The sequence below is a fragment of the Anolis carolinensis genome, chromosome 4, assembly GCF_035594765.1.
Source record: "Anolis carolinensis isolate JA03-04 chromosome 4, rAnoCar3.1.pri, whole genome shotgun sequence".
NCBI lineage: Eukaryota > Metazoa > Chordata > Lepidosauria > Squamata > Dactyloidae > Anolis > Anolis carolinensis.
In genome coordinates this window covers 229,278,531-229,304,675 of record NC_085844.1, presented here as the reverse complement: position 1 = coordinate 229,304,675, position 26,145 = coordinate 229,278,531, and the positions used below count along the sequence as shown (strand labels likewise).

The 26,145-nt window shown below is 42.3% G+C and overlaps 1 protein-coding gene across 1 annotated transcript in view; it reads left to right on the top strand.

Annotated features, from left to right (window-relative positions):
- Window positions 1-26,145, top strand: part of LOC100566300 (opsin-5) — a 97,477-nt gene that overhangs the window by 59,546 nt on the left and 11,786 nt on the right. The window contains exons 3-5 of the mRNA XM_003220651.4: window positions 922-1,084; window positions 11,961-12,088; window positions 22,728-23,056. Of these exons, the coding sequence (XP_003220699.1) occupies window positions 922-1,084; window positions 11,961-12,088; window positions 22,728-23,056 (620 nt within the window). The remainder of the gene's footprint in view (window positions 1-921; window positions 1,085-11,960; window positions 12,089-22,727; window positions 23,057-26,145) is intronic.

The following is a 26,145-nucleotide window of genomic DNA, read 5'->3' as shown; positions in this document are numbered from 1 at the left end:
TTGATCAGTTTGGCTGCCTCTTTTCTTTGGGTCCCTAGACTGTATTTCCAAATGGCCAACCAAAGTTTTAAGTTACCACTATACATTTTGAGACTGGAATAAAATTTCATGGAGGAGCAGAGTTTTTATGTGGGCAGTTCTCCCATTTTGCGCCTATTGCTATACCCTCATTCTGGCCCATCTAAAATAAGGAAATGCATTGCTAAAATAAATTTCCAAGATAAGATGACATTATTCAGTTAATTCGGGAAATTCTATAGGATCTATTCTAGAGGTAAATTCTTCTATGTATTGCCAGTAACAGCATCTATCTGTGAAATAGGAAGTCTTGCAAGGAAGATATGAGGGTTTAAAAAAAAAAAGAGTGCCAAATGGCAGGAATGCAGGAGATATGGTCACCCAAGTGTTGTTGGACTGCAGTCTCCATCATCATTAGCCACTGTCTTTGGCTGCATCTATACTGTAGAATTAATGCAGTTTGACAGCACTTGAACCGCCATGGCTCACTGCTATGGAATCATGGGACTCATAGTTTTAGAAGACCTTTAGCCTTTTTAGCCAAAGGGTGCTGATGCCCCATCAAATTACAAATCCCAGGACTTTATAGCACTGGGTCATGGCAGTAAAAATGGTATGAAACTGAATTAATTATACAGTAGATGTCCTCAAAGTTGGCTAAGGTTGATACAAGTTCTGCTCCAGCAACATCAAGAGAACCATTCATTGCTGCCTAGTCCCAAAATAAACATTATAGTTCCCATCAACCAGAAGAAGAACAACATTGTGGACTGTAAACAGATCAGTGTATTGTGTCATTCATACCTTTATGTTTGTGAAGAGTAAGCAAATATGACACCATTTGTATAAATATTTCTGAATCATGCACTGACTGACCATGGCTTTCCATGGTTTTTGTTCCAGGTGTAGTGTCTCTCTTTGGAAACTCTCTCCTCTTGCTGGTAGCATATCGGAAGAGAACCATCTTAAAACCCGCTGAATTCTTTATTGTGAATCTCGCCATCAGCGATGTGGGCATGACTGTGATCCTCTTTCCACTGGCCACACCATCCTTCTTTGCACACAGGTAACTGGATGTATTCATCCACTACTCACATCTTCATGAATTCATTTTTATTTATTGTAGACACATTCTTTCCCAAGTTCACAGAGGCTGGTTAAGAGTTAGACCAGATGGTCCTTGCAGTCCTTTCTTAAAATACTATGATTAAAAATGCGACTTCTCTAGGCTTCCTATCCAGGCAACATTAAGACTTCTCTTTTCTGTAGCATCAGCAATTTTACAACATCAGTTCAAACTGGGCTTTGTAAGAGTCTTCCATTTTTTTTGTTTCCAAGTTTGTTTTCTTTAGAAACAACATAGGGACGATGGATTGGGTTGATGCTTTAGGGTAAAGAAACAGAGATTATCTTCATCTTCTCAACTTTAATTTCCTCATCCAAATCTACTAATAGCTATGAAGAGGAAAATGTAAGAACTTAAGCTCTCTTCCTTTCTGCAGTTAATACGAGCTATGTGTCACGACCCAGGCTACAGAGCACCAATAACCATACGCAGAGGCCAGAACCTATCTAATATCTTTATTAAGGAAATATATAAAGTTAATAAAAGCAAATGTAAAAGTTAGTCCAGAAGCAGACCTTTCAGGAAAGGTCAAAATTAGTCCAAAGAAACAATGTCCAATATGAAATATTAAGGTCCAAAGTTGTAATCCAATAACCGAAACACTCACTTTGCCAGGCAAAGTGAGGGGAGATGACAAGGTCCTTTAGTCCATGAACTTGAGCAAGGCTAGGAATTAACTTGATACTTGAAAACAAGGCTTGAATCGTGGCACAAGGTAACAAGGAACAAGAACAAGATCCGTGGAATTACTTGGTAAAATCCGTGAAACAAGGCAAGGCTTAGTCCTGAAAGGCGAGGCAAGGTCCGTAGGTAAACAAGGCTGGGAAACAGGAGCGAAGGCTTGAAAACAAGAACAAGGCTTGAACAGGAACGAGGCTTGGATCGGAGCGCGCTGTCCAGACACAACTCGCTCCGGAGGCTGACGAATTGACTCCGCAAAGTTACTCCGCGGGTAAAACACCTATATAGAGTCTAACTTTCCCGCCAAGAGCAGTTCTCTGGGAACCAGAAACGAAAGCTAATCTCTGAGACCAGATGTTTGACTCCTTAAAGATTCTCATGGAAAGCAGGCTTAATTGGCTAAATTCTTAGCAATTATTCTAGCACTCCTGCGCGAGGCCGCTTCCAAACCTCTCTGTTGTTTACAAAACTCATGGCGAGAAAACACAGGAGATGTAGCCTCAGTGTTTGTTTGACATACTTCTGGAACATAACCCTCTTGCAGGTGCAAGGTTCCCAGATCTGGCTGGGAAGAATCTGTCTGGGAAGAATCCAGTTCTGACTGGGAAGGTAAAAAACCCAAGTTTTCTTCTTCATCAGGCATCACAATGTCATGAGCAGGACTACAAGGCCCATGGGTCATCACACTATCCCCCTCCTCAAGCCCCCTCCCAAACTGGGACTCTCTCCCTGAGGCGCGAGGTCGTGGCTTGGCGGGATAGGTCTGATGAAAGCGACGGGTTAGATCAGGAGCATGGACTGTGGAGGCGTCTTCCCAAGAGCGTTCCTCAGGGCCAAAACCCACCCAGTCAATGAGATATTGCAGGCGGCGGCGGTGAAAGCGAGAATCCAAAATGTCCTGAACCTCGAACTCGTCCTCCCCATCCACCAAAATAGGGACGGGGGCCGGCCGGTCTACATCTGGCCGCACACCATCCGCCGGAAGGAGCAGGGAGCGGTGAAACACTGGGTGAATGCGCATTGAACGCGGAAGTTGGAGTTTGAAAGTCACGGGGTTTAATTGCGCCACCACTGGATAGGGACCAATGAAACGGGCATCTAACTTCCGGCAAGGGCGATGGGAGGGCAAAAAGCGAGTGGACAGAAAAACCCGATCTCCTACCTTGATTTCGGGGCCCGGCTGGCGATGTTTGTCCGCGTGACGTTTATAGTCCTCCTTGGCTTGTTCCAGTTGCTGGAGCAAAAGTTGTTGCACCGCTGTGAGTTCCTGCAGCCAATCTTCTGCTGCGGGAACTTCTGAAGTTTCAATGACAGGGGGAAAGAAACGTGGATGGAAGCCGTAGTTTGCAAAGAACGGCGTTTCTTTTGTAGAAGCCTGGACTCCATTGTTGTAGGCAAACTCCGACAGTGGTAATAGAGAAGCCCAATTGTCCTGTTGGTAGTTTACATAACAGCGAAGGTACTGTTCCAAAGTGGCATTGGTGCGCTCCGTTTGCCCATCCGTTTGAGGATGATGAGCTGAAGATAAACGAGAGTCTATGCCCAATAGTTTTTGTAGTGCCTTCCAGAAACGAGAGGTGAATTGGGATCCACGGTCTGTGACCAAACTCTTGGGCAATCCATGTAGTCTGAAAACATGTTGGAGGAATAAATCTGCAGTCTCTTGGGCCGTGGGAAGGCCTTCACAGGGAATGAAATGGGCTAATTTGGTGAAAAGGTCCACCACCACTAGGATCGTGGTGAATCCACAGGAAGGTGGTAAGTCAGTGATAAAATCCGCAGAAATTATTTCCCATGGGCGAGATGGGGTAGGAAGGGGGTGTAGAAGCCCTGAGGGCTTCTCCCTTCTTATCTTGGAGCGCTGGCATACTGGGCAGGTGTTGACATATTTTTCCACATCTTTGCGGATCTTGGGCCACCAGAAATCTCTTAGGATCAAATGCATGGTTTTAAATAGTCCGAAATGCCCTGCTGGTTTGCAGTCATGACACAGACGAAGTGCTTTTTCCCTGCCCGGTCTGGGTGGGATATAAACATGATTTCTATAGCAAAGCAGTCCATCTTTAAGCGAAAAGGGAAAATGCAGACCTTGACGAAGTTGGTCCTGCGCCCAGGCATCTGCTTGCTGACTAGCCCTGATTTCTTGAGCACAGATGGGTCCTGGAGTAGAGGGAGTTGAATCAATGGGAGTGGATTTGGTGTTCCCCACTGTGAGCGTGGCAAAGTTCTCGGGTTGTAGTAGTTGGGATTCAAAGGTCTCCTTGCGTCCTGCAGCGTATTCCGGTTTACGTGACAGGGCGTCTGCTTGCTTGGTTTGGGCTGGGGTCACATAATGAATCTGGAAGTTGAAACGTTCAAAGAATAAAGCCCAACGTTGCTGCCTCTGATTTAGCTTACGGGCAGTTCTTAGATGTTCTAGATTCCGATGATCAGTGTGGACTTCAATGGGAAATTTGGCCCCTTCTAGCCAATGTCTCCAAGTTTCAAAAGCTGCCTTTATGGCTAATAGTTCTTTTTCCCAAATGGTATAGTTCCTCTCTGGTGCGGTTAGTTGACGAGAATAATAGGCACAAGGATGAAGGTGATCTCCCACCGGTTGTAGGAGCACAGCCCCAATTGCCACATCAGAGGCGTCCGCTTGCACCACAAAAAGGGTTTCAGGATCTGGATGCTGAAGGATTGGCTGGGATGTGAATAATTTCTTTAGTTGCTGGAACCCTTTCTCTGCTTGATCAGTCCAGCGGAAGGGCTGTTTCCCACGGATGCAGCTGGTGATTGGGTCAGACCAGCGGGCAAAATCTGGAATGAACTTGCGGTAATAGTTCGCGAACCCCAAGAATCGCTGCACCTCTTTCTTGTTGGTTGGCGCCCGCCATTCCAATACTGCTGAAACTTTTGCCGGGTCCATGGAGAGCCCTAGAGGCGAGATGCGGTACCCCAGGAAATCTACCTCTTGTAGATCAAAAGCGCATTTTTCCAGCTTGGCATAAAGTCCATGATCCCGCAATCGTTGTAACACCATTTTAACGTGGTTCTCATGTTCTGATTGTGATCTAGAAAACACCAAAAAATCATCCAGGTAGATGATCAAGAACCGATCTAGATAGTCCTGAAAAATGTCATTGACAAAATGCTGGAACGTTGCGGGAGCTCCGCATAAACCATAATTCATAACTCGGGACTCGAATAATCCGAATTTAGTCTGGAAGGCGGTCTTCCACTCGTCCCCTTCTCTGATGCGAACTAGATTATAAGCCCCCCGTAGGTCCAGCTTGGTGTAGACCTTGGCTCCTCGAAGTCGGTCTAGTAGATCCGAGATTAAGGGCAGGGGATAGCTGTTCCGCTTAGTGATATTGTTCAATGCTCTGTAGTCCACCACCAAGCGTAATTCCCCTGACTTCTTCTTCACAAACATCACTGGGGAGGCGGCTGGGGATTGAGAGGGTCTGATGAATCCCTTGCGAAGGTTTGTCTCTATGAATTCCCTGAGAGCTTCTTGCTCTGGTTCAGTCAGGGAGTAGAGATGCCCTCGCGGGATCGGGGCCCCCTCCACCAAGTCAATGGCACAGTCATAAGGTCTATGTGGGGGTAATTTTTCGGCTTCTTTTTCATTGAATACATCCCAATACTCAGAGTACTTCTTTGGCAAGGTGATAATGGGCTCGGTGTCTGTGGCATGGCAGACCTTGGCTACGAGGCAATGGTTTTGGCAGTACTTTGAAGCAAACTGCAGTTCTCTGTTGGACCAGGAGATGCTTGGGTCGTGAAGTGTCAGCCATGGAATCCCCAAAATCACAGGGAAATGGGGAACCTCAGTAACAAAGAAGGAAATCTCTTCCATATGTTCCCTTATCCACATCCTGGTGGGTTCCGACCACTGGCTTACGGGGCCCGTCTTGAGAGGGCGGCCATCGATGGCTTGCACCACACGGGCATTCTTGAAGTCATGATATTGTAATCCCAGAGAGTCGGCATACTCTCTATCAATGAAATTGTTGGTAGCTCCTGAGTCTATCATGGCGTGGATCATGACGGGTCCCTTTTTTGCTGACCATAAGGTGACCACTAGAAGGAACAGGACCCCGGTTGGCGGCTCTTGAATGGGTTTCTTGACCGGGTTGGCGAGCCTCTCTACGCCCGGTCGTTGGCTTCCCCCGCCGGCTGTGTGCCAGCCGCCTCAGACGCCTTCGTCTCCGTGGAGGACGCCGCCGCAAGACGGGCGGCGGGCTTCCCTTTGGCTGGGCACTCTCTGGCGAAGTGGCCCCCATTCCCGCAATACCAACAGAGATTTAGGCGTTGGCCTTCTCGGCGGCATCTAATCTGGGACGCACATTGCCCAACTGCATCGGCACCTCCTCGCTCCCTCTGGGGTATGGGGATGGTGGTGGGGGTCTCCACACTGGACGCGGCTGAACGCTGGCGGGAGCGGGGGGTTTTGCCCCAGCTCTACCGCTCTGACCTCGTACCCACTGTTTCCTGTTGGCAATCATGACTTCGGCCCGTAAACATTGATCGATGAGTGCTTCAAGCGTTTGGGGAGGATCCACCTTGGAGATTTCCTCCAGCATTTCAATGTTGAGACCCTCCCGAAATTGTCCTCTGAGGGCAACATCGTTCCAGCCGGTGTTGTGGGCCAGCACTCGGAACTCGGCTATGTACTGAGACATGGGTCTGTCTCCTTGGAAGAGGCGGCGGAGTTTGTGACCGGCTGCCTCCAAATTGTCCTCGATTCCCCAAGTCTCCTTAAGGTGGTCCAAGAAGCGTTGCGCTGATCTTAGGTGTGGAGAGGCTTGGTCGAACAGTGCCGTCGCCCAGTTGGCCGCTGGCCCGTCTAGAAGACTGTAAACCCACGCCACCTTGATGTCTTCTTGGGGAAACTCGGCAGCACGGGCCTCTAGATAAGCTTGGCATTGGCGACGGAAAACATGAACCTTAGAAGCTTCTCCAGTAAACTTGGTTGGCAACGCCATGGCCGGAAGACGGATTCCGCGTTCCTTCAAACCCTTTATTTCCCCATCCTGTGCATTGAGCTTATCACGGATTCGGTCCACCTCATCCTTGTCGATGGTGTAGGTAATCGGCTGGCCGCCCGGTCCAGGTCCGGCTCCGGTAGACATTCTGGCCGAGGTTAATTGGTGCTTAGGGTGGCGGAGTCAAACTGTCACGACCCAGGCTACAGAGCACCAATAACCATACGCAGAGGCCAGATTCTATCTAATATCTTTATTAAGGAAATATATAAAGTTAATAAAAGCAAATGTAAAAGTTAGTCCAGAAGCAGACCTTTCAGGAAAGGTCAAAATTAGTCCAAAGAAACAATGTCCAATATGAAATATTAAGGTCCAAAGTTGTAATCCAATAACCGAAACACTCACTTTGCCAGGCAAAGTGAGGGGAGATGACAAGGTCCTTTAGTCCATGAACTTGAGCAAGGCTAGGAATTAACTTGATACTTGAAAACAAGGCTTGAATCGTGGCACAAGGTAACAAGGAACAAGAACAAGATCCGTGGAATTACTTGGTAAAATCCGTGAAACAAGGCAAGGCTTAGTCCTGAAAGGCGAGGCAAGGTCCGTAGGTAAACAAGGCTGGGAAACAGGAGCGAAGGCTTGAAAACAAGAACAAGGCTTGAACAGGAACGAGGCTTGGATCGGAGCGCGCTGTCCAGACACAACTCGCTCCGGAGGCTGACGAATTGACTCCGCAAAGTTACTCCGCGGGTAAAACACCTATATAGAGTCTAACTTTCCCGCCGAGAGCAGTTCTCTGGGAACCAGAAACGAAAGCTAATCTCTGAGACCAGATGTTTGACTCCTTAAAGATTCTCATGGAAAGCAGGCTTAATTGGCTAAATTCTTAGCAATTATTCTAGCACTCCTGCGCGAGGCCGCTTCCAAACCTCTCTGTTGTTTACAAAACTCATGGCGAGAAAACACAGGAGATGTAGCCTCAGTGTTTGTTTGACATACTTCTGGAACATAACCCTCTTGCAGGTGCAAGGTTCCCAGATCTGGCTGGGAAGAATCTGTCTGGGAAGAATCCAGTTCTGACTGGGAAGGTAAAAAACCCAAGTTTTCTTCTTCATCAGGCATCACAATGTCATGAGCAGGACTACAAGGCCCATGGGTCATCACACTATGTGTGGTGAGGCAAGTTTTGCACTGAGGCTACAAGGCATAGATGAACAATAAATTCCTATCTTCCCCACGTCACAGCCTCAATGCAAATTGGATCCCCTCCAGAACGTCCTATAGATGTAGACTATATATGTTTCTTTATGGAACATATATAGTGTGGCTCAGCCTTAGAACTGATTTACAGGACCACTCTGCTCATCACAACTGAGTCCTTTCCATTTTAGAGCTTTGAAGTCTTGCTTTTTTTTTTTTGGACTACTGTTTCTTGAATATGAGCCAGTAGGCCTTGCTAACCTGATAATTCTGAGAATTGTAATTCATAAGCAATTTTTCATAGTTCTACCTAGATTTAATAATTATCTGTGGGAAGCAGCTCATCTGAAACATGTGCCATGAAGAAAAGATCTATATCTAACTAGTATCCCATGAATTCCACACCTAGAACTCTTCTGTACATGTAGCTTGGAAAAGAAGACTGAGAGATGTCTTGATAGTTAAATATAAATATCTCAAGGAATTTCATATAGAAAAAAATTAAGCTTATTTTCAGTTCCTCTAGGTATCAAGGCATGAACCAATGGATTCAAAATACTAGAAAAGATATTCCATCTAAATATTAGAAATACTTTTTTTTTACTTATTCAACTGTGGAATAGACGATCTAGAAGGGAGTGAATTCTCCAGCTCCCTACACAGGTCTCTACACAGAGGTTGGGTGGACATTAGGGCTGTGCAAATTTTTCGTTAGTAATTTTAAGTCGGATCAAATACATTAAATTTGTACTTCTGATGCAATATTCAACTCACAGGCATGGCCCACACCAAAAATTTAAGAATCAAAACTTACCCAATACTTCTTTATTTTAATTTTGTAAATCTTGGAAGCCTTCCAAAGTCAGTTTCAGTTGCTTGTTTGGTGCAATCAAGCCAAGCAAAGCCAAAAGGCCTGCCATTCCTATTTTTAAAATAGAAATGTTGTTTATAAAAACATTGGAAATTCCCCAAAAAAATCTATAGGTAAGTTAAACTTCTGAAACTTGATGAGCTAACAGTGGTAAAAGTGTTCTACCATTGTAGCAAGTTTCACCCTTTTAGCTGTAAAAATGAGAAGGGAGCCCTTGAATTTTTCCCACATGCACAATTACTATAACAAAAAAGAAACAAAATTTCCTTACTTTTGTTTTAGTAATGAAAACTGCACTAACTATACTTTAGAAACACTTTAGAAATGTAACACTGGTGCCCCCTGATTTTGTAATGAGTTTTGAAACATTTTTGTCATTGATCACACAGCCCTAGTGGACATCTATCAAGAGTGCTTTAGCTGTGTATTTCTGAATGACAGGGGGTTGGACTAGATAGCCCTTGTGTTCCTTTCTAATTCTATCTATATATATATAAAAGAGTGATGGCATCATGGCGACCCACAAAACAACAAAACTACAGGCCCCCCAACCTCGAAATTTGACAACACAACCCATCATCCACGCCTCTAGGTTGATACAATAAAAAGAAAAGAAAAATAAAGTCCTAATTTGAGAGAGAGTAATAATTGCTTTTCTCGATTGCTGCCAGTTAGAAGGCTAAGCTCCTCCAACTTGGTCTCCTAGCAACCCAATAAAAACTAATAAATAACACTAAAAATTAATACAATAAAATACTATAATAACAGAAAATAACTAAAAATAATACAAGAAAATAATAAAATATAATAAATAAAAATATAACTTACAATAAAATTAATAAAAAATGCAAATAAAGTCAAATAAAAATTACACAACAATTTTTAACCAATACCACCACCATTTTGCCACAGCAACGCATGGCCGGGCACAGCTAGTGATGCTATAATTTTATAATTCTAATGATTCCATGTGGAATCTGGCTAAATGCTGATAGGACTGTGAATTCTGGCTATTCAGCTGGGTGCTGAATTCAGCATCCTGACAATTTCAAAACTACTTTTTTCAATTGAAAATGTGTGGACTGCTCTATGTGAAATCACCTAATCCAGAGCAAGTTTTTGAACCCTGTTTGGCTTTTTGCTCCTCCTCCTGTCCATTAGACACACGTGTAAGATGTAGACAAAAACAGAATACTCTCAGATTTGCTTAACTTGTAAAATATATGAAAGTTGCTTATTTTCAAATTTATATTGGAAAATCATAATCACAGTGCTCAGTTATTAATTTTGGTTTTTTTATATGTGAAAACTATAAACATTACATTGAACATTAATGTATTCACTCTGTATAAGCAATGATTCTTGTTTTAAAAGGATGGATGAGTGGGTAGATAAATGATATATAGAGAAAAATAATATATAGAAAAAGAGAGTCTTACATGAGGTACAGAAATTTCTTTCATATAAAAGATATACTTCTCAAGGACCACATTTCAGTAGTGGGTTAGACCAAAGAGAAAATAATAGAAGCATAGTCAAAATAGATATTAATAGAAATTCCCTGCATTGAAGCTGTTTTACTCCAACCATAGGATTCTCCCCAGTCATGCATTCCTCACATTTGAAGTTTTAAATTCCATTGACCAAGCATAAAGCAAAGCATTCTAAATGCAGCATACTATGTAGCTGATGACAATAATGTGCAATGACAAACAGCTAAGTTTGCTACTTTGCTGCTGTAGTGTGCCTTCCAGTTGTCTTGAACAACCCTGTATCACAGGTTTTCTTTGCAAGGTTTTTTTTTTTCCAGAGGGGATTTGCAGGTGTTTTACTTTGAGACTGAGAGAATGTGACTCTACCAAGATCAACCAGCTGAGTGAAGATTCAGACTATGGTCTCCAAAGTCAAAGTCCAACATTCAAATAACTAAACCACACGGGTATTATACCTCAGGGAGTATCTCTTTTTTTTAAAAAAAAAGATGCTTACCATATCTTTTTGCAAAACAAATTCCACCTGGATTTTAGAAAGAACTTCTTGATAGTAAGAGCTGTTTGATAGTGGAATATATTGCCTCAGAGTGTAGTGGAGTCACCTTCTCAAGATGTTTTTAAACAGAGGCTGGATGATCAAATATATTTGACTGTGTATTACTGCATGGTAGGGGGTTGAACTATGTGGCTTTTGTGGTCTCCCCCAACTCTATAATTCTATGATTCTATACCATTAATCTAGATTGACCTTAAGTCTTAGGACAGGGATGTCAAAGCCTTATGGTTGCCTTGTAAGGGCCATTGAATCATGGACAAACAATTCCTGGGTATAGAAGACCAACTATAATGTTTTACATAGTAGTCAGTGCTCTTTAGGTTTTACCCAGTTTGGGTTCCTAGATGTTATTTAATGACAACTCCTATCACTTTTGATTATCAGCCATGCAAACTGGGCATAATTGGAATTGCTACCCAATAGCACGTGTGGCTCTGAGGTTGAAGAAGGGATAAATAACATTTTACAGTCAGACATCATATCCACAAGCCTTGTATCAAAATTCAAATGCCATTATCCTGACTAAACAGAACCAGCTGTAGCCTTCCAGATGTTATTATATTACAACTCCCATCAGCTCTAATTATGATGCCTAATGAGGAATACAGGGCTTATAGTTCAGCATCTGGAGGGCCACATAAAATGATATGGAGGGACAGATTTGGCCCACGGGCTTTGAGTTTGACACTTGTGTCCTAGGAGAAACAGTTCAACCTTTTACATGGGAGAAAAACATAGGAAAGCTAGGAAACTAGGAAACCATTAAAGGATGGAGATTTGGTGCTTCCCCAAACTACAATTCCTAGGATTCATAGCATTGGACCATGGCAGTTAAAGTGGTATCAGAATCCATCAGGTCTACAAGGTAGCTGGATTCTTAGTATCACCTTCTGTCTCTTACGGAGCACACACACATCCTGTTTTGTGGATGCTTTTGGACCACTATGCAAATGATAGCTTAGACCAATGATGTTGAAGCATCCCTCTCGGTGCTATGCCTCCTTGGGATGTTCATTTATTTTCGCTGGTTATCTCTCCCTTCCAGGTGGCTGTTTAGCCATGCCATGTGCACCTTTTATGCCTTCTGCGGAGTTCTCTTTGGCCTGTGCAGTCTCACCAGCCTAACAGCATTGAGCGCCGTTTGCTGCATGAAGGTCTGTTATCCGGCATATGGTAGGTCCTGTGAATTGGTGCAACTAAAAACCCTCTTTCTCATCCTAAATATTCCTATTCTCTTTTGCTTTTTCTCCCTCCCTCCCCCACCCTTTCCATCCCAGGGTCTGCCAATTCTTTCACAGGGTGAGGAAAGTCATGAATCTCTTAGCAACGTCTCTCTTAGGAGGATTTTCCATTAGGGAACCTATTTATCAAGTGTTTGAAATTGCAGTAATTAGCACCAAAAATTGCAGCTACCCATTTTCCCATTTCATTTGCATATGTAGATTAATCACCAGCTTGTGTGCTGTTTTGTGTCCAGTCTCCAAGTCCTAAGATATATTATTGTGTTGGAGAGGGGGTATTTTTCTCCTCTGCCAGCCACCGGTGCATTTTTTGTCTCTTTCTGGCATTGGAATAATTTGGAAGCTTTTGATTCATTAAGAGCAAAGGAAATAAGCAGTTGTGATAAAGAAAATATGAAATCAAACTGAAATCGAATCACAATTGAATGTTGTGATGGCAGGACCATGACAGCTGGGAATTTCAAGAATCTTCCTTTAAGGGTCATTTAGTTGAACCCCTTTTGAATTTCCTGCTTCTTAGCGGGGGGTTGGACTGGATGGCCCATGAGGTCTCTTCCAATTCTACTATTCTATGATTCTATGAATGAAAGGCATTGATAAGGAATACAAAAGGACCAGAACTGACCCTTGAGGGAACCTCTCTGGGCACATAGTGGTCAGTATCAAGCATAAAATGGCATTTGAATGGTGACAACCAGATCTGGAAACTGAAAAGGTTTCAAATAATAGGCTAGTTGTGTTGACCCTTCCTGCAGAATCTATGTTTCCAGATTTACATTATAGCTCAAACCTAGTTAGAGATAACATCACTTCATTTCTTCCGTTTCTGCTAGGTTTTGTTTCTAGGACATCCTGTGGATACTAAATCTGTGGGTGTTCAAGTTCCATTATAAACAGTGGCGTGGCAAAATGGTGTCTCTTATCTAAAAAGGCAAAATCATATTCTAGCCATGGATGGTTGAATCCATGGATACAGAGTGCCAGCTGGCACATAACTGCAACCCTCCAGTCCTTCTGCAGGACTCACTGTTCTTTATTAAGGCAGGCAAACCAAGGCGAATGCATGTTCTCTAGCACAACTTGATTGAAACAGAAATATAATACAAATAAAGGAGACTGACTTGATTTGAAGACAAACTCCACTAGCCCTCCAATAAATTTCTTCAGCATCAAGCTGGAATGAATAGCATCAATCCTAAGTATATGGATTTTGGTGCATTGGCATCCATCTTGTATGCTAAGTGTGATACACTGCTTATTTATCCCCAGTAATGTCTAGCAATGTATTTCAGATACACAGTAACAGGAATGGGAAACCTGGGCAGATTGAAAGAACCGGTGCTTTCTATAGAGCTTAAATTGAAGGGATGATGTACCTTCATATAAATCATTGCAAAACTGAAGAAACTGTATCATCACCCTTAGGTAGAAACAAACACCAATGTCATCTAAGGTTGGCAGAATGTGTTACGAAGCCCTGATGTTGAATGGTAACCTTGTACAGGTGAATATCCAAAAGTATATGCAACGAAATGCATAACTAGGTGGAAACTGAGTTTGTAACTGAAGGAGTTGTTGTTGTTGTTGTTGTTGTTGTTGTTGTTGTTGTTGTTGTTGTGTGCCTTCAAGTCATTTCTGACTTATGGCAATGAAGCTATAATAAGTGTATTCTTTGCAAGATTTATTCAGAAGAGGTTTGCCTTTGCTTTTCTCCAAGGCTGAGAGAATGTAACTTGTCTAGGTCACCCAGTGGGTTTCCATAGTCAAGTAGGTATTTGGATTTTTTTCCAGAGTGTGTTTTCCCTTCTTTACCTCTGAGACAGAGAGTGTCACTTGTCCAAGGTTACCCATTGGGCCCAGTGGGAATTGAAGCTCTCTTCTTCCTCTGCTAATGGAAACCTGTCCTCATTTCCATATCTATGTCTGACTAACATCTTATTAGTGCAAAAGTCACTACAAATGCAAAGTTGTTGTTTTTTACAACATACAATGGTCCTATCCACCTGACAGTGCATTTGCACAGTTGTGCATTAAAATTACAGTAGCATGGGAATACACATCACCTCTATGTCTTTTCTTGCTGTAGTGTCACAAAGGGTTGTCAGTTATGTGTGTTGACCATTGAGCCACATATTTTATGCTGTATTGGTTCTGGAGTTGCATAACATAACTCCATTGGTGCTATTTATGCTACACTGAAGTTATGTAGTATCCTGCCCCCTGTCTGTTCCAAAGGCAGGCTAGATAAAGATTTTAATAAGTGTTGGTTGAAGCCCCTAGAATACTTGCAGCCTCCTATTTGCAAGTGATCAATCTCCTTGTTCTCCTGTTCTAACCCAGTCCCAGCCAAAAGAAAGTGTTTAGAAAAAGCAAGATTCCCATCTAGATTAAATACATATGCTAAGTACATGTAGGAACAAACTCATTTGCCGAGGAAATAGGCAGACTATTACAAAAGGCAACTTACATAGCCTTATGCAGCCAACTGACATTTATTTTTAAATGTACATTGGGCCAAGCTGCGCAGCCAATGTGAAGCTTAGGGGACAATGCTTGGTAGCTGTGTGAATAACTGAAGAAGGTGGAAGGAGAGATAAAGACTAACACCAGCTATTAAACGACAGCCAACAAACCACCTCTCCTCCCTCTGCAAATTCAGTTACTGTTTCCTGATGAGGTAAAATACAGTTTACGTGGTCTCACCAGCTTATCTTTTCTCTAATGCACTTTTGCGTTTCCCCACCAGGCAATAACTAATCTCAGTGTATCTTTAATTGCTTAGTTTCAAAGAAATGTTATCCCTACATATGTCTGAAGACTTAGGTTGGATTTTTTTTTTAATTAAGCTTTTAGAAGATCAGAGAATTTAGGATTTAAGCAGTAGAAAAAGGAAAGGCAAAGAAATTCTGGCTTGTCTAGTACAAACTGACTTTTATGACAGAAATTCTGATAAAAAAATATTTGATTTGATTTTACATTAAAGCGCCACTCTTCTGCTCTTTTAAATCTCAGTGTTTAGAATCCTTCTTCTCCCCCAAACCTACAGATGTAACCTTGAAACAAAATAGGAATAAGAAGAAAGGCTAAACATTATTTTTAGGCAGAAGGAGAAGGGAAAAAGAAAAGACAATGCTTCACATGGTGTCCATTCTGATTGATCAAATTGACAGCTTCAATGATCATTGCAACACTTTGGACTTCCAGGAGAACCTGAAATGGCTCAACGTGGCCCTCCAACTCTTGGCACATGCCCATTGCTAGTTTAGAGGCTGCCATAGAAGTATTTAGCATTGCCCAGTACTGAATGTGACTGGATTAAGAAATATGGCCTTGGAAGCATAGAGATACTTCCTTAAAATGGCAGTATCTTTCTAATGTCTCCTTCCTTGGGCATTAACCCTCTGGACTTCAAAGTAGATTACCTAAATGGGTCTAAAACCAATGTAGATTTTGCAATGGTAATAAACCTGTATCAATTGGAAGGAAAGCTTTCCAGATCCCTGCTGTTCCTGTCTAGTAAAAGAGGAAAGCAAAAGTGAATTTGTCAACCAGGTTGCTGATGAATCTACACACCAGCAGGGCTCCAAGTGAGTCATTTACTATGGCTTATCATTTACCCAATGAACGGCGTGTCAGAGGCAAAGAAGACAACATTTTCTTCATTAGAGGGGCACCATCAATATGCTGTATGTTCCTTTGTAAAGCGGGCACCGAGGCATCCATATGACTACTCATCTTGAAGCAAATGGAAGTTACTCTTGCATACTGAGAAGAAAATCCAGCCCTTACCGCTAAAGCTTTCTATCAGGCCTGACATTAAAGGTAATGTGCTGAAAAGGCTTCTGAAAATATTTGCCAGTGCAGGCCCTGCGTGTGCGTGTAAATATGCAGTTTCGTGCTCAAAGGGCTATTTGTCAGAGCGTTTACTGCAGCTTTCGTTGAAGGCAAGGAAGGAGAGCAGGCATGCAAATACTGCTTCTCTCTCCCACCTCCTCCACACAACTTTTCTTTGAAAAAGGTCATTCAGAGCCAATATAAATATGAAGACCGAAAATGTAAATCTTTTCCCTTGGTGGAAGGCTAGTTATTGTTTCCGAGATGAATTCTCTAAAGAGCAAAATCTGAAAATAATACGTTATTCCAAATCATGTCAATGACTGAAAATGGGAAGGTGGAAACAGCTCCTAAGAGGATAAGTCTGGCAAAGTCCCCTTCCACCTTCAAAAAAATGAACAAACATGGGCTAGCATTCTGTTAGTGACATGGACGTGTCTAAGTTGTGTTACGCATATGGAGCAAAATATTTGCCAGATCAGAACAGATGTATTCTGCTGACGGCCGTGGAAGTGGAGTTATGTAGTCTGTAATTTTGTGCATTGTGATTTGAATTGCTCATTGCAAGATTATGCATGGCAATCACTCATTGACACATGTTGCACATTGTTGCTATTCTACATGGGAGTTGTATAGTAGTGGCATTGTGCATCTCCACATGCGAATATTTATACTAAGTTAAAGGGATGTGACAGCCAAACAGTGGGAAGGAGGGTTCACACTACAGACTAAGAAGGAAGCCTCAGAATCAAGGTGGTACCAAACTCAATATGGAGTTTGGTACCCCTTTAACTTTCACATTTCAGTGCAGTTGTAGTTTGGTGAGATGCCAGCATTCTTTGGGAGAGAAGACTAAATATCTTGTCAAACCACATGATTCCATAGCTTTGAGCCATGACAGTTAAATTAGTGCCAAACTGCATTTATTCTACAATGTAAATATATATATTCAGTCTTATTCCAATATAGCTCAACCCCTGAGATTTTTACACTAGACTGGCCAGATGTTTTGGCCCCACAATTCCCAGCAACCCTAGCTAATATAGTCAATGATGAGGGATTCTAAGACCTGAAGTCTAAAAAATCTGGAAGGTCACTGTCAAGGACAGAACGCCACAAGATTCAAAGTAACAGAGTTTATTAGATTACAGAACTCAAAATGCCCGTAAAACACAAGGGCCAGGCAGTTTTTTGCCTTTAGGAGCAAAAAGGGGCAAAAGTAAATGTTCAAAAGATAAACCGGATTAAACCGGAGTTTAATCCGGGTAAAAACAAACTGCTTGCTTCAGCCTGGGTATAAACGAAACGAAAGCCAAGGAACAAAAGATACAAAGAATGCAACTAATTGGCAGCAGATTCCTCTCTGCTGCCAACACTGTGCTTAGAGTAACTTGCGTCGCTCCCCCACACACACAGCAGACAGGATCTCCAACACGAGTAAATCAGCCAAGGATTGTAGCAGTTGAGTAGACCAGTTCCGTTCCGTAGATCAAAGCCAGAAGCAGACGTTTGTAGTTTTTCCAAGTCCAAGAAGGGGGGAAGACAAGCCGTGGTCAGTTCAGTCCGAGTTCTCAAAGCAGGAGATGGCGTCCGTCAAGAAGACGACGGAAGGTCAAGCTAATAAGAGTAAGCACAGGTTTGCACAAACAAATGCCCACACAATCCCTCCCGCCGTCTGACCCTGGATTCCAATCAACTTACGTCACAGCACAGGAAAGCACACAAGTCTTCAGGGAAGCGTCCCACACACACACGGATCCCAAGCGTTTGCCCAGATTACCTTGCCCAACGCAATTTGCAATTGCTCTCAAGCCCCATTTTATGCCAGTTACAAATCTTCATCACTGTCAGCTGTCCTCCTTAACCCGGGCGTTTCCTCATCACTTTCCTCGTCAGAGCTGGAACACCTCTGACTACGCCCAACAGCATCTCCAGCTGTGGATCCCGTCCCATCCCTCCAGCTAAACCATGGGTCTAATCCTGAAGGTCCCCATTCATCTTCTGTCCCATCATGGCCAGTGGCACCCACTTCCTCCCTTACCCGAGTCCAATCCATCTCATCCTCCTCTGAGCTAACCAGCCCCTCCTCCATTCTCTCCGTAAACCCTTCGAAAGACTCCTCGTCAGATGGTGCTGCAAATATGTCTCGCAGTCTTTTTCTCTCTCGCTCCTCGAGAGTATCTGACTCTCGAGGAGTCTTACGCCCACGTCTGTCAGTAACAGAGCCATGAGGCTCAATCATAACAGTCACAGTTGTCTACCCTGGCATAGATCCTCAACCGGAGACTTATGACTTCATCACACACAGTTTTTGCCACATTTCTGAACACTTTAAGTAATGGTCACACACGGAGCCCATTAACGATGCATGGTCATTACATGGGTTTCAAGTCAGTCCCTGTTTTTAAAGTGTTCATTAAACCAATGATTCAGAATTCAAAGGTCAAGCAACTTTATTTTGGTTTCCCCACATAGAGACAGGTAAAATCCCGTAAATCTAGCCAAACTTTTTACAGGTAAAATCCCGTAAATCTAGTCAAATATTTTTATATATAATAGGTGGGAAGGAAAATATACTGAAAAATTATTTAAGAACAATCTAATAAAAACTTTTTTAAAAAATTGGGGAGGGGACAGTGGGAGGACAGATATTTATCCTGTGTGAGAGTACAGAAAACAGATAATTTATGAAGAAAGTGGAATGGTGGAAAATGTGTGATGGTGGTAGGATAAACATTTGTTTAATTTCACCACGGGGTATCCCAAAGTGCCACAGCAAAACTACAATCCCTCAAGTCTGTCTGATTCAAGTGGCCATGTGGGCTTCTTTATAGAGTGCAGTCCTCTGCTTGAAGGTGGATTCCTGCCTTCAGTCTGAAGGTGTCCTTTGTTTGAAGTCCTGTCTGGTCCATGCCTGGTTTAAACTAAGAAGGCAAATCGGACAGCACATAGACAGTAATCTGATTCTGAACAGGCACACGTGTTCCGCTGGTCATATTCTCTCCCCCAAGATGTGAATTTAGTTCTTTCAAAATTTGCATCTGTTCGCATATAAAAGAACTTACTAGGAAGAATTATGCAAATGTCTGTCCTCTTCTGTCCTCTTTTGAGGGGGTTTGCATTTCATCTCTCTCATAGGGCAGCATCCTGTTTGTAACACGTGCAAGTGTAATTTGTGCTATGCATGTAGATTTTTAAATAATGATGTGAAATAGTCATAGCCAGGTGACGGTGGCATAAACGGAGATGTCCATGCAATACCATTGTGTATGCGGTAGCGAAGAGTATAGTGTAGATGCACATTGTGGCTGTTCACGGTGGTCCACGCCTTGGTTACATCTAGATTGGATTACTGCAACATGCTCTATGTGAGGCTGCCTTTGAAGATGGCCCAGAAATACCAACGTGTGCCTTGTTTGTATTTAATGTTGTTTTATTGTAATTGTTTGGGCTTGGCCCCGTATTAGCTGTTAACAATTATTATTATTATTATTATTATTATTATTATTATTATTATTATTATTAAGGTCTGCAGCCAGGCTTTTGACCGGAGCTAGTTATAGGGAATGTACAACACCCCTGTTAAAACAGCTCCACTGGTTGCCGATAAGTTGCTGGGCCCAGTTCAAGGTGTAGGTTATGACCTATAAAGCCCTAAACGGTCTGTACCCGCCTATCTCCACAATTGCATCCCCCCTTATGCACCGGCATGGATTCTTAGATATTCCAGGGAGATCCTCCTCTCGCTCCCACCACCATCTCACGTGCAGTTGGTGGGGATTAGGGAAAGGGCCTTCTCGGTGGTAGCCCCCTTTCTTTGGAACACCTTTCCCAAAGAGATAAGGCAAGCCCCATCACTATCCTCCTTCCACAGGGACCTGAAAACCTGGTGGTTTCAGCAGGCCTTTGAAAGTGATTAATCTCAAACTCTAGACTCTACCCTGGCCACCAGATAGATCCCCACCTTGCACTTTACCCACTTCCATGGCCCTTCAATATGTCATTGCACTAGTATAGCTGCCTTATAGCTACTCAGCAATCCTGAAATTGAGTAATCCAGGTGCTATTCCTTGCTATCAGTTGCACTTTATTTTAACCCCTGGCTCTATGTTACTTCACTGGATGAGCCCTAGCCCAGTCCCTACAGTCGTCTGTGCAGTGTGCAGTGTGAATAAACCCTAGAAGTTAATAGATGGCAGATTGTGGACTAGGGTTGTTTTGTTTTAGTTTTTGTGGACATCACAGATCTCCTAAAGTTCTCCTACTTGTAAATCTAAGATTTATTTTCTGATAGAAATTTCTTATCCACTCACCAGAAAACTTCTGAGTTCCTCCCTGAAATACTGAGCTCAGGATTTCAAAGGATGGATCTGTGTCAGGTAAATTGGACTCAAACTGCTATAATGGTGAGTCCCCTTCGGGTGAGAAGGGCAGGATATAAATGTATTAAATAAATAAATGCATAAATAAATATAGCTACAACCCTAGCTGGTCAAAAGGTTTCTAGTGGTGTGAAAAGAGATATTGGTTGATTTCCTTCCATATTCACATAGATATTCATGCATAAGTAAACCTCATATAAAGGTGAGGGCAGGTTTTGGGACTAAACTTATGGATTTGGGTATGAACCATGAATATGTTGAGCCCCATTCTGTGGAAACCTAGGTTTTTTTGTTTTGTTTTTTTTTAAAAATTCTAGATCATACATGAGTGTATAGAGTTAGGTAATCATTGCACATTTTGCTATGTTTTATAGATTCAACTTTCTGGGAAAGCTTTGATTATGTGTTTCTTGTTTTCATGAGTATCTTTCCAAGGACACTCCATTATCCAGACTTTTGTCCAAACTTTTCTTTTACTGTGAAGTAATTCGAATTGCCCAACTGCCCTTTCCTCCATCATATGGAGAAAAGGATAGGGCTACCCAAAAAACACTTTTTACCCCCTGGTTGAAGAGGAAGTGAATTTTGATGTTCCCCCTCCACTTTGGAATGAGAGTGGGGCCTGCCATGTGTTGTCTGATGACGCTTGGCAGGCCCCATCCAAGCCCTGGCTAAAAGCAGCAAAACGGGGCTATTTTGCTCTATGTGAAGAGGTCCTTGAACACTTACAATAGCACATGAAGCAGAGTGACACACTTGAACCATCACATTTGTCCTCCAACATTTACTCTGGCTATACCTCTATAGCCCTCTGTATTGATAGATACAACCATCTATGGCTAGAAATTGTTAGGTAGGTATGATTTTGCCTTTTTTATATAAGAGACATCATTTTGCTCCTATGTACACATGCACAGAGATGTAGTACATTGGCAATTCAAGTGTACCAATGAAAGCTGTGTTGCTGTTCACATGGGTTTTGAATGAGACATTTGCAAGGCTCAAGGAATGACTCACCAGGCACAATGTTGCTGGCCTTTCATCTTTATCAGCCCTGCTCAAAATGTGTTGCTAACTAAGCAGATATGCTATGAGCTTTATAAGGATTCCCAGATGTCAACTGAAAGTCCATCCTGTGAAGGTGTAATGTTATGCAAAGCTGTCTCGGGGTAGACGAATGGGTCTCCTCTTCTAATCCATGCAGGGTCCAGTGGATGCTCTGCCCCCTCCTTGGACCTCCACCCACTCAGGTTTCCCCCACCCACCAATCACTGGATTGATTTTCAGCTTCCCAGTTAGTGCTTTCAATTAGATAATCTTTCCAATTAGATTTTATAATTGAGAAAACAATGCAGATTGGGGAATTGGGGAGAGGGCACGAATGGATATAATAAAAGGATTTCCAACTTATTTACAATCTCCATTGGGGGAAGATAACAAGGGTGGGGAGGCATGGCCGTTTTATCTCCAGTCCAAGATTGGTGATAAACAGGAGCCTTCTCCAAGCAGTAAAAAGCACAAATCTCTGTTACTCTTTCTGTTTTAATTATTTTAACAATTTTACTTGTTTAAGGCAATTTTAACTGACTTGTTTCAATAATTGTATGTTTGATTATATTTTAATATTTATATGCTGTAGGTTTGTAAAAATGCATTGTTTTAAAGTGGGATAATGGTGATGATTTATCTGGACCATCTAGACCTAGTCTTTCTTGACAGTCTCCCATCCCCTGCCAACCCCATATCTGTTTTCTTTAACAGAATAATTCCTGTGCAACCATTCGGGACATTTGTATTGTTACTGTGGTGTGTCTTAAGGCCATTTCTGACTTACGGTGATCCTAAGGTGAATCTATCGGACTCCGATAATCAAAGGGTTTTCTAGAAATGTTTGTTTAGGAAGGGTTTGCCATTGCCTTCCTCTTAGGCTGAGAGAATGAGACTTGCCCAAAGTAACCCTATGTGTATTCATGGCTGGTCTCCAGAGCTGTAGTCCAACTCTTAAACCACTACAACACACAGGCTCTTGAATATCAGAAGACAATGATTTAAATTTCTCACTGACACTCATTACTAGCAGGCACATTGCTTTTAAGATGGACAACATGTAGGTGTATTTTAAATAAAAGAAAACACAGAATGCATCATATGAAAAGATTATCAACCAAATGAAACTCGATCAGTATGTAACTCCCAGTCTTTCCAGTGGTGTTTCCCAACTGTTAGGAAGCTCATTTTTTTCAACCTTGGAATTAATAATTGCACATATCCTTTGCATCTATATCTCCTTGTCAGCAAAGGCTCTAGCCATCATGAATGATCTCTCTCTTTCTGTTTCCTTCCCTCCCCATCCAGGCAATAAGTTTTCTCCCACGTATGCCAGTGCACTGCTAGCATGTGTCTGGGCTTATGCTCTCATCTTTGCTGTGGCTCCTCTAGCTGACTGGGGCAGTTATGGACCAGAACCGTACGGGACAGCCTGCTGCATCAAGTGGAAAGCATTGACCAGAGAGGCAAAATACTACATCATGGCCCTCTTTATCTTCTGCTACATCATCCCATGCCTCCTGATCCTCATCTCTTACTCACTCATCCTTTGGACTGTGAAAGTCTCCAGAAGAGCAGTGAAGCAGCACATGTCCCCACGGAGTAGAGCCAACAGTGTTCACAGTTTGATTGTCAAGGTAAGGAAACTACTCAATAAATATAGACGCATACAGAGAAAAAGAGAGGGAGCGGGAGCGGGAGCATTCACTCAATGTTGCGAATTACTTCACTTACAAATCCTTGAACTTCCAAATCAGCGTCATGAATTTGTGTGAGCCACAAATCCCAGAATGCCCGAGATCATGATTGTAATAAGGTTTGGGAATCTGTAGTCCCAAAAGTAACGCAAGTTCTCATTTTGAACTTGTTGTGTACAGTATAGTAGGCCCTCCACTTTCTTGGGCATTTTACATGAGGGCATCTCTCTGAGAACTTTTAGATTATCCAGTGACTCTAAAGTTAACCTCCACCAAAAGTTGACCATAGAATAACACCAGTGCGCCTAGAGATTCCTAGAAAGACTAGTTGGTGAAAATTGATGGATTTAATAGAAATTGACAAATTATCTTGCTTGCTTAGAGAAAAATCATTGATGCCTTTTCTAAAAGATTGGAAGCCCCATATAGACATTTTGCAGAAAAAAAGGAAATAACTTGGCAACTTATGGTTATGACAATTAGTGAGATTTTGTTATTGGAAGAATGGGATGATATAACTTTGAAAGAAAACTGGAAGCCACTTTTCCATTGGTTTATATTCCATCCTGTATTCTGGCCCCGTCCTCCCTTTTCCTCACTTTTTTCATTCTTTGAATGTTTATAGTTTGTATTGTAGTTGGAAATATTTTTATGTTGAGTTTTTTTTTTAAAAAAAAGATCTCCAGAGCAGCTAAAGAAACTGAATCTTATGAAGGTAGAAGCCAAACCCTGGGAGAGAACCTGCTGAAAACTTTTAACTCCTGGGCTATTTGATGGCTCTCCCTTATTCCTCTGCCTCCTCTCATGGCACATACTTTACACCTTAGCAGGGACAGTTCTAATTAACCTTTAGTTTTCCCACTTTTTCAGCAACTTTAAAGATACCCCAGTTTCTCTTTTTTCCTCCCAGTTCCCCCTTTGACCTCACTTCAGTTGCTGCAAACTGTATTAAAAGTTCAGAAGCTGTTTGCACTTAGTTAATTCAACAGGGAGGATAGGTTAGCATCAGGGTGAATCTTACTCTTGCCAGGAGGCTCAGACAAAAGCAAGTTGCTGCAGCCTCTCCTATGCTGTCCGTTCTTAAACACTAATGGCATTTGCCATCTTGACTACACTCTGATGTTGCTTCGCCATATGTGTCCTGGTATCCATCTGCTATTGTTCGAGAATACCGGTATGTATTCTTAGTAAGGGAATCAAAGGGAAAATGGCCTTAGATCTGCCATTTAAAAGGCACAACATTTGAAACAAAGTACAACTTTATTTTGGTCCATGGAGCCAGTTTTGGAAGCAAGTAAAACAAAGAGTGATAACTTTGAACAGCTTGCCTTTGAGCTTTTTAGATTTTTTTTTTTGCACTAATAACTAAAGATGTAAAATTTGATCCACATTATTTTAAAAAGTAAAACAAGCTAGGCATTAAAACAAGGGGCTCAGTGCCCTGGCAAAGCCTACCAGCCATTGGTGCCGCCCACACAGCCACAGTCTCCTTCCTCTCCTCCTTGCATTGGATACTAAACCAGCTTTAATACTTGCCCCCTAGCTGTTGATAATAATAATAATAATAATAATAATAATAATAATAATAATAATAATAATAAAACTTTATTTATACCCTGCCACCATCTCCCCAACGGGGACTCGGGGCGGCTAACATGGGGCCATGCCCAGAGCAATACAATATAATAAAATATAAAAACAGCATATCATAGCATAATTAAAAGTAATGCAATAGATAATAATATACATCACATCGAGAAATCAAAAAACAGTAAAACAAGGGCAGGTCGCATGAACACAAAGATAAAACCCGGAGTGAGAGGGACAGAGGGGTACTCCATTGTGGGCAGGGACATATGAAAGTGGGGCAGTCTAGAGGATAGATGTCCAGCATTTTCCTGCAGCCAAAGAATTGATCAGCAACCAGCATCCTCCTCATCTTTGGTCAGCACAACTATTGGTAGCATCCACAGTTTAGCAGAAGGAGCAGGAGAGGAAGTTAGTAGGATTGTTTTTCCATGTCAGAAGTGACTTGAGAAACTGCAAGTCGCTTCTGGTGTGAGAGAATTGGCTGTCTGCAAGGATGTTGTCCAAGGGGTGCCTGGATGTTTTGATGTTTTTACCATCTATGTGGGAGGCTTCTCTCATGTCCCTGTGTGGAACTGGAGCTGATAGAGGGAGCTCATCTGCTCTCTCCCTGGGTTGGATTCGAACCAGCAACCTTCAGGTCAGCAACCCAACCTTCAAGTCATCAGCTAGTAGTAGAAAGTCATCCTTCAAGCTAGTAGGATGGTCATCCCTGACACCCTCACCATCAGTCATTATTTAGCAGCCTGACCAAGCTCACAGAGTTGCTTTTACAATGTGGTTGCGACTAGATGCCCTTTGTGCTCCTTGGAGGCAAAACAGAGTATAAGTACACATAAACAAATGGTGAAAGCTGGATACTTTTGCTAGTTTGGAAAGCTTTTATAACTCCTCAGATGAACTCTGGAACTGCAAAATAGCAGTAATAATCAAGTAAACTCAGCATTATGGTGGTAGGAAGAGAGACGGGTGGTATCTTTTCTCTTATGATGCTACTTTATTCCTTTGTTTAAAGCATGGTACTATTGCACTGGATTATGAAAGGGGGTGGATTTTAATTGAAAAGTTCTTCAAGAATCACCTTCAGGTGTGGCCATACAGGAAGAGAAGTTAGTACAGTAATTCCCCACACACCTTACCTCACCCCATATCCGTGGTGGGATACATTCATGGCTAGGCTGTAGTCAACCTTTAAACAACCTTTCTTTTATACCATATAATTGTGTTGAAGGACCTGATGATTCCTATAGAAGAATTAGCTAGATCTTCCATCCCAATTCTATTGCAACATCTGTGGAAGAATAGTACAGAATCTCCTGGAGGACTTAGTATATTTCTATAGAGATCATTTCTCCCTGATGTGGGTAAGTGAAATCACAGATCTCATTTATGGAATCCATACTGTAATTTACAACTATCAGAAGAGAAAACCAGTATGGCAG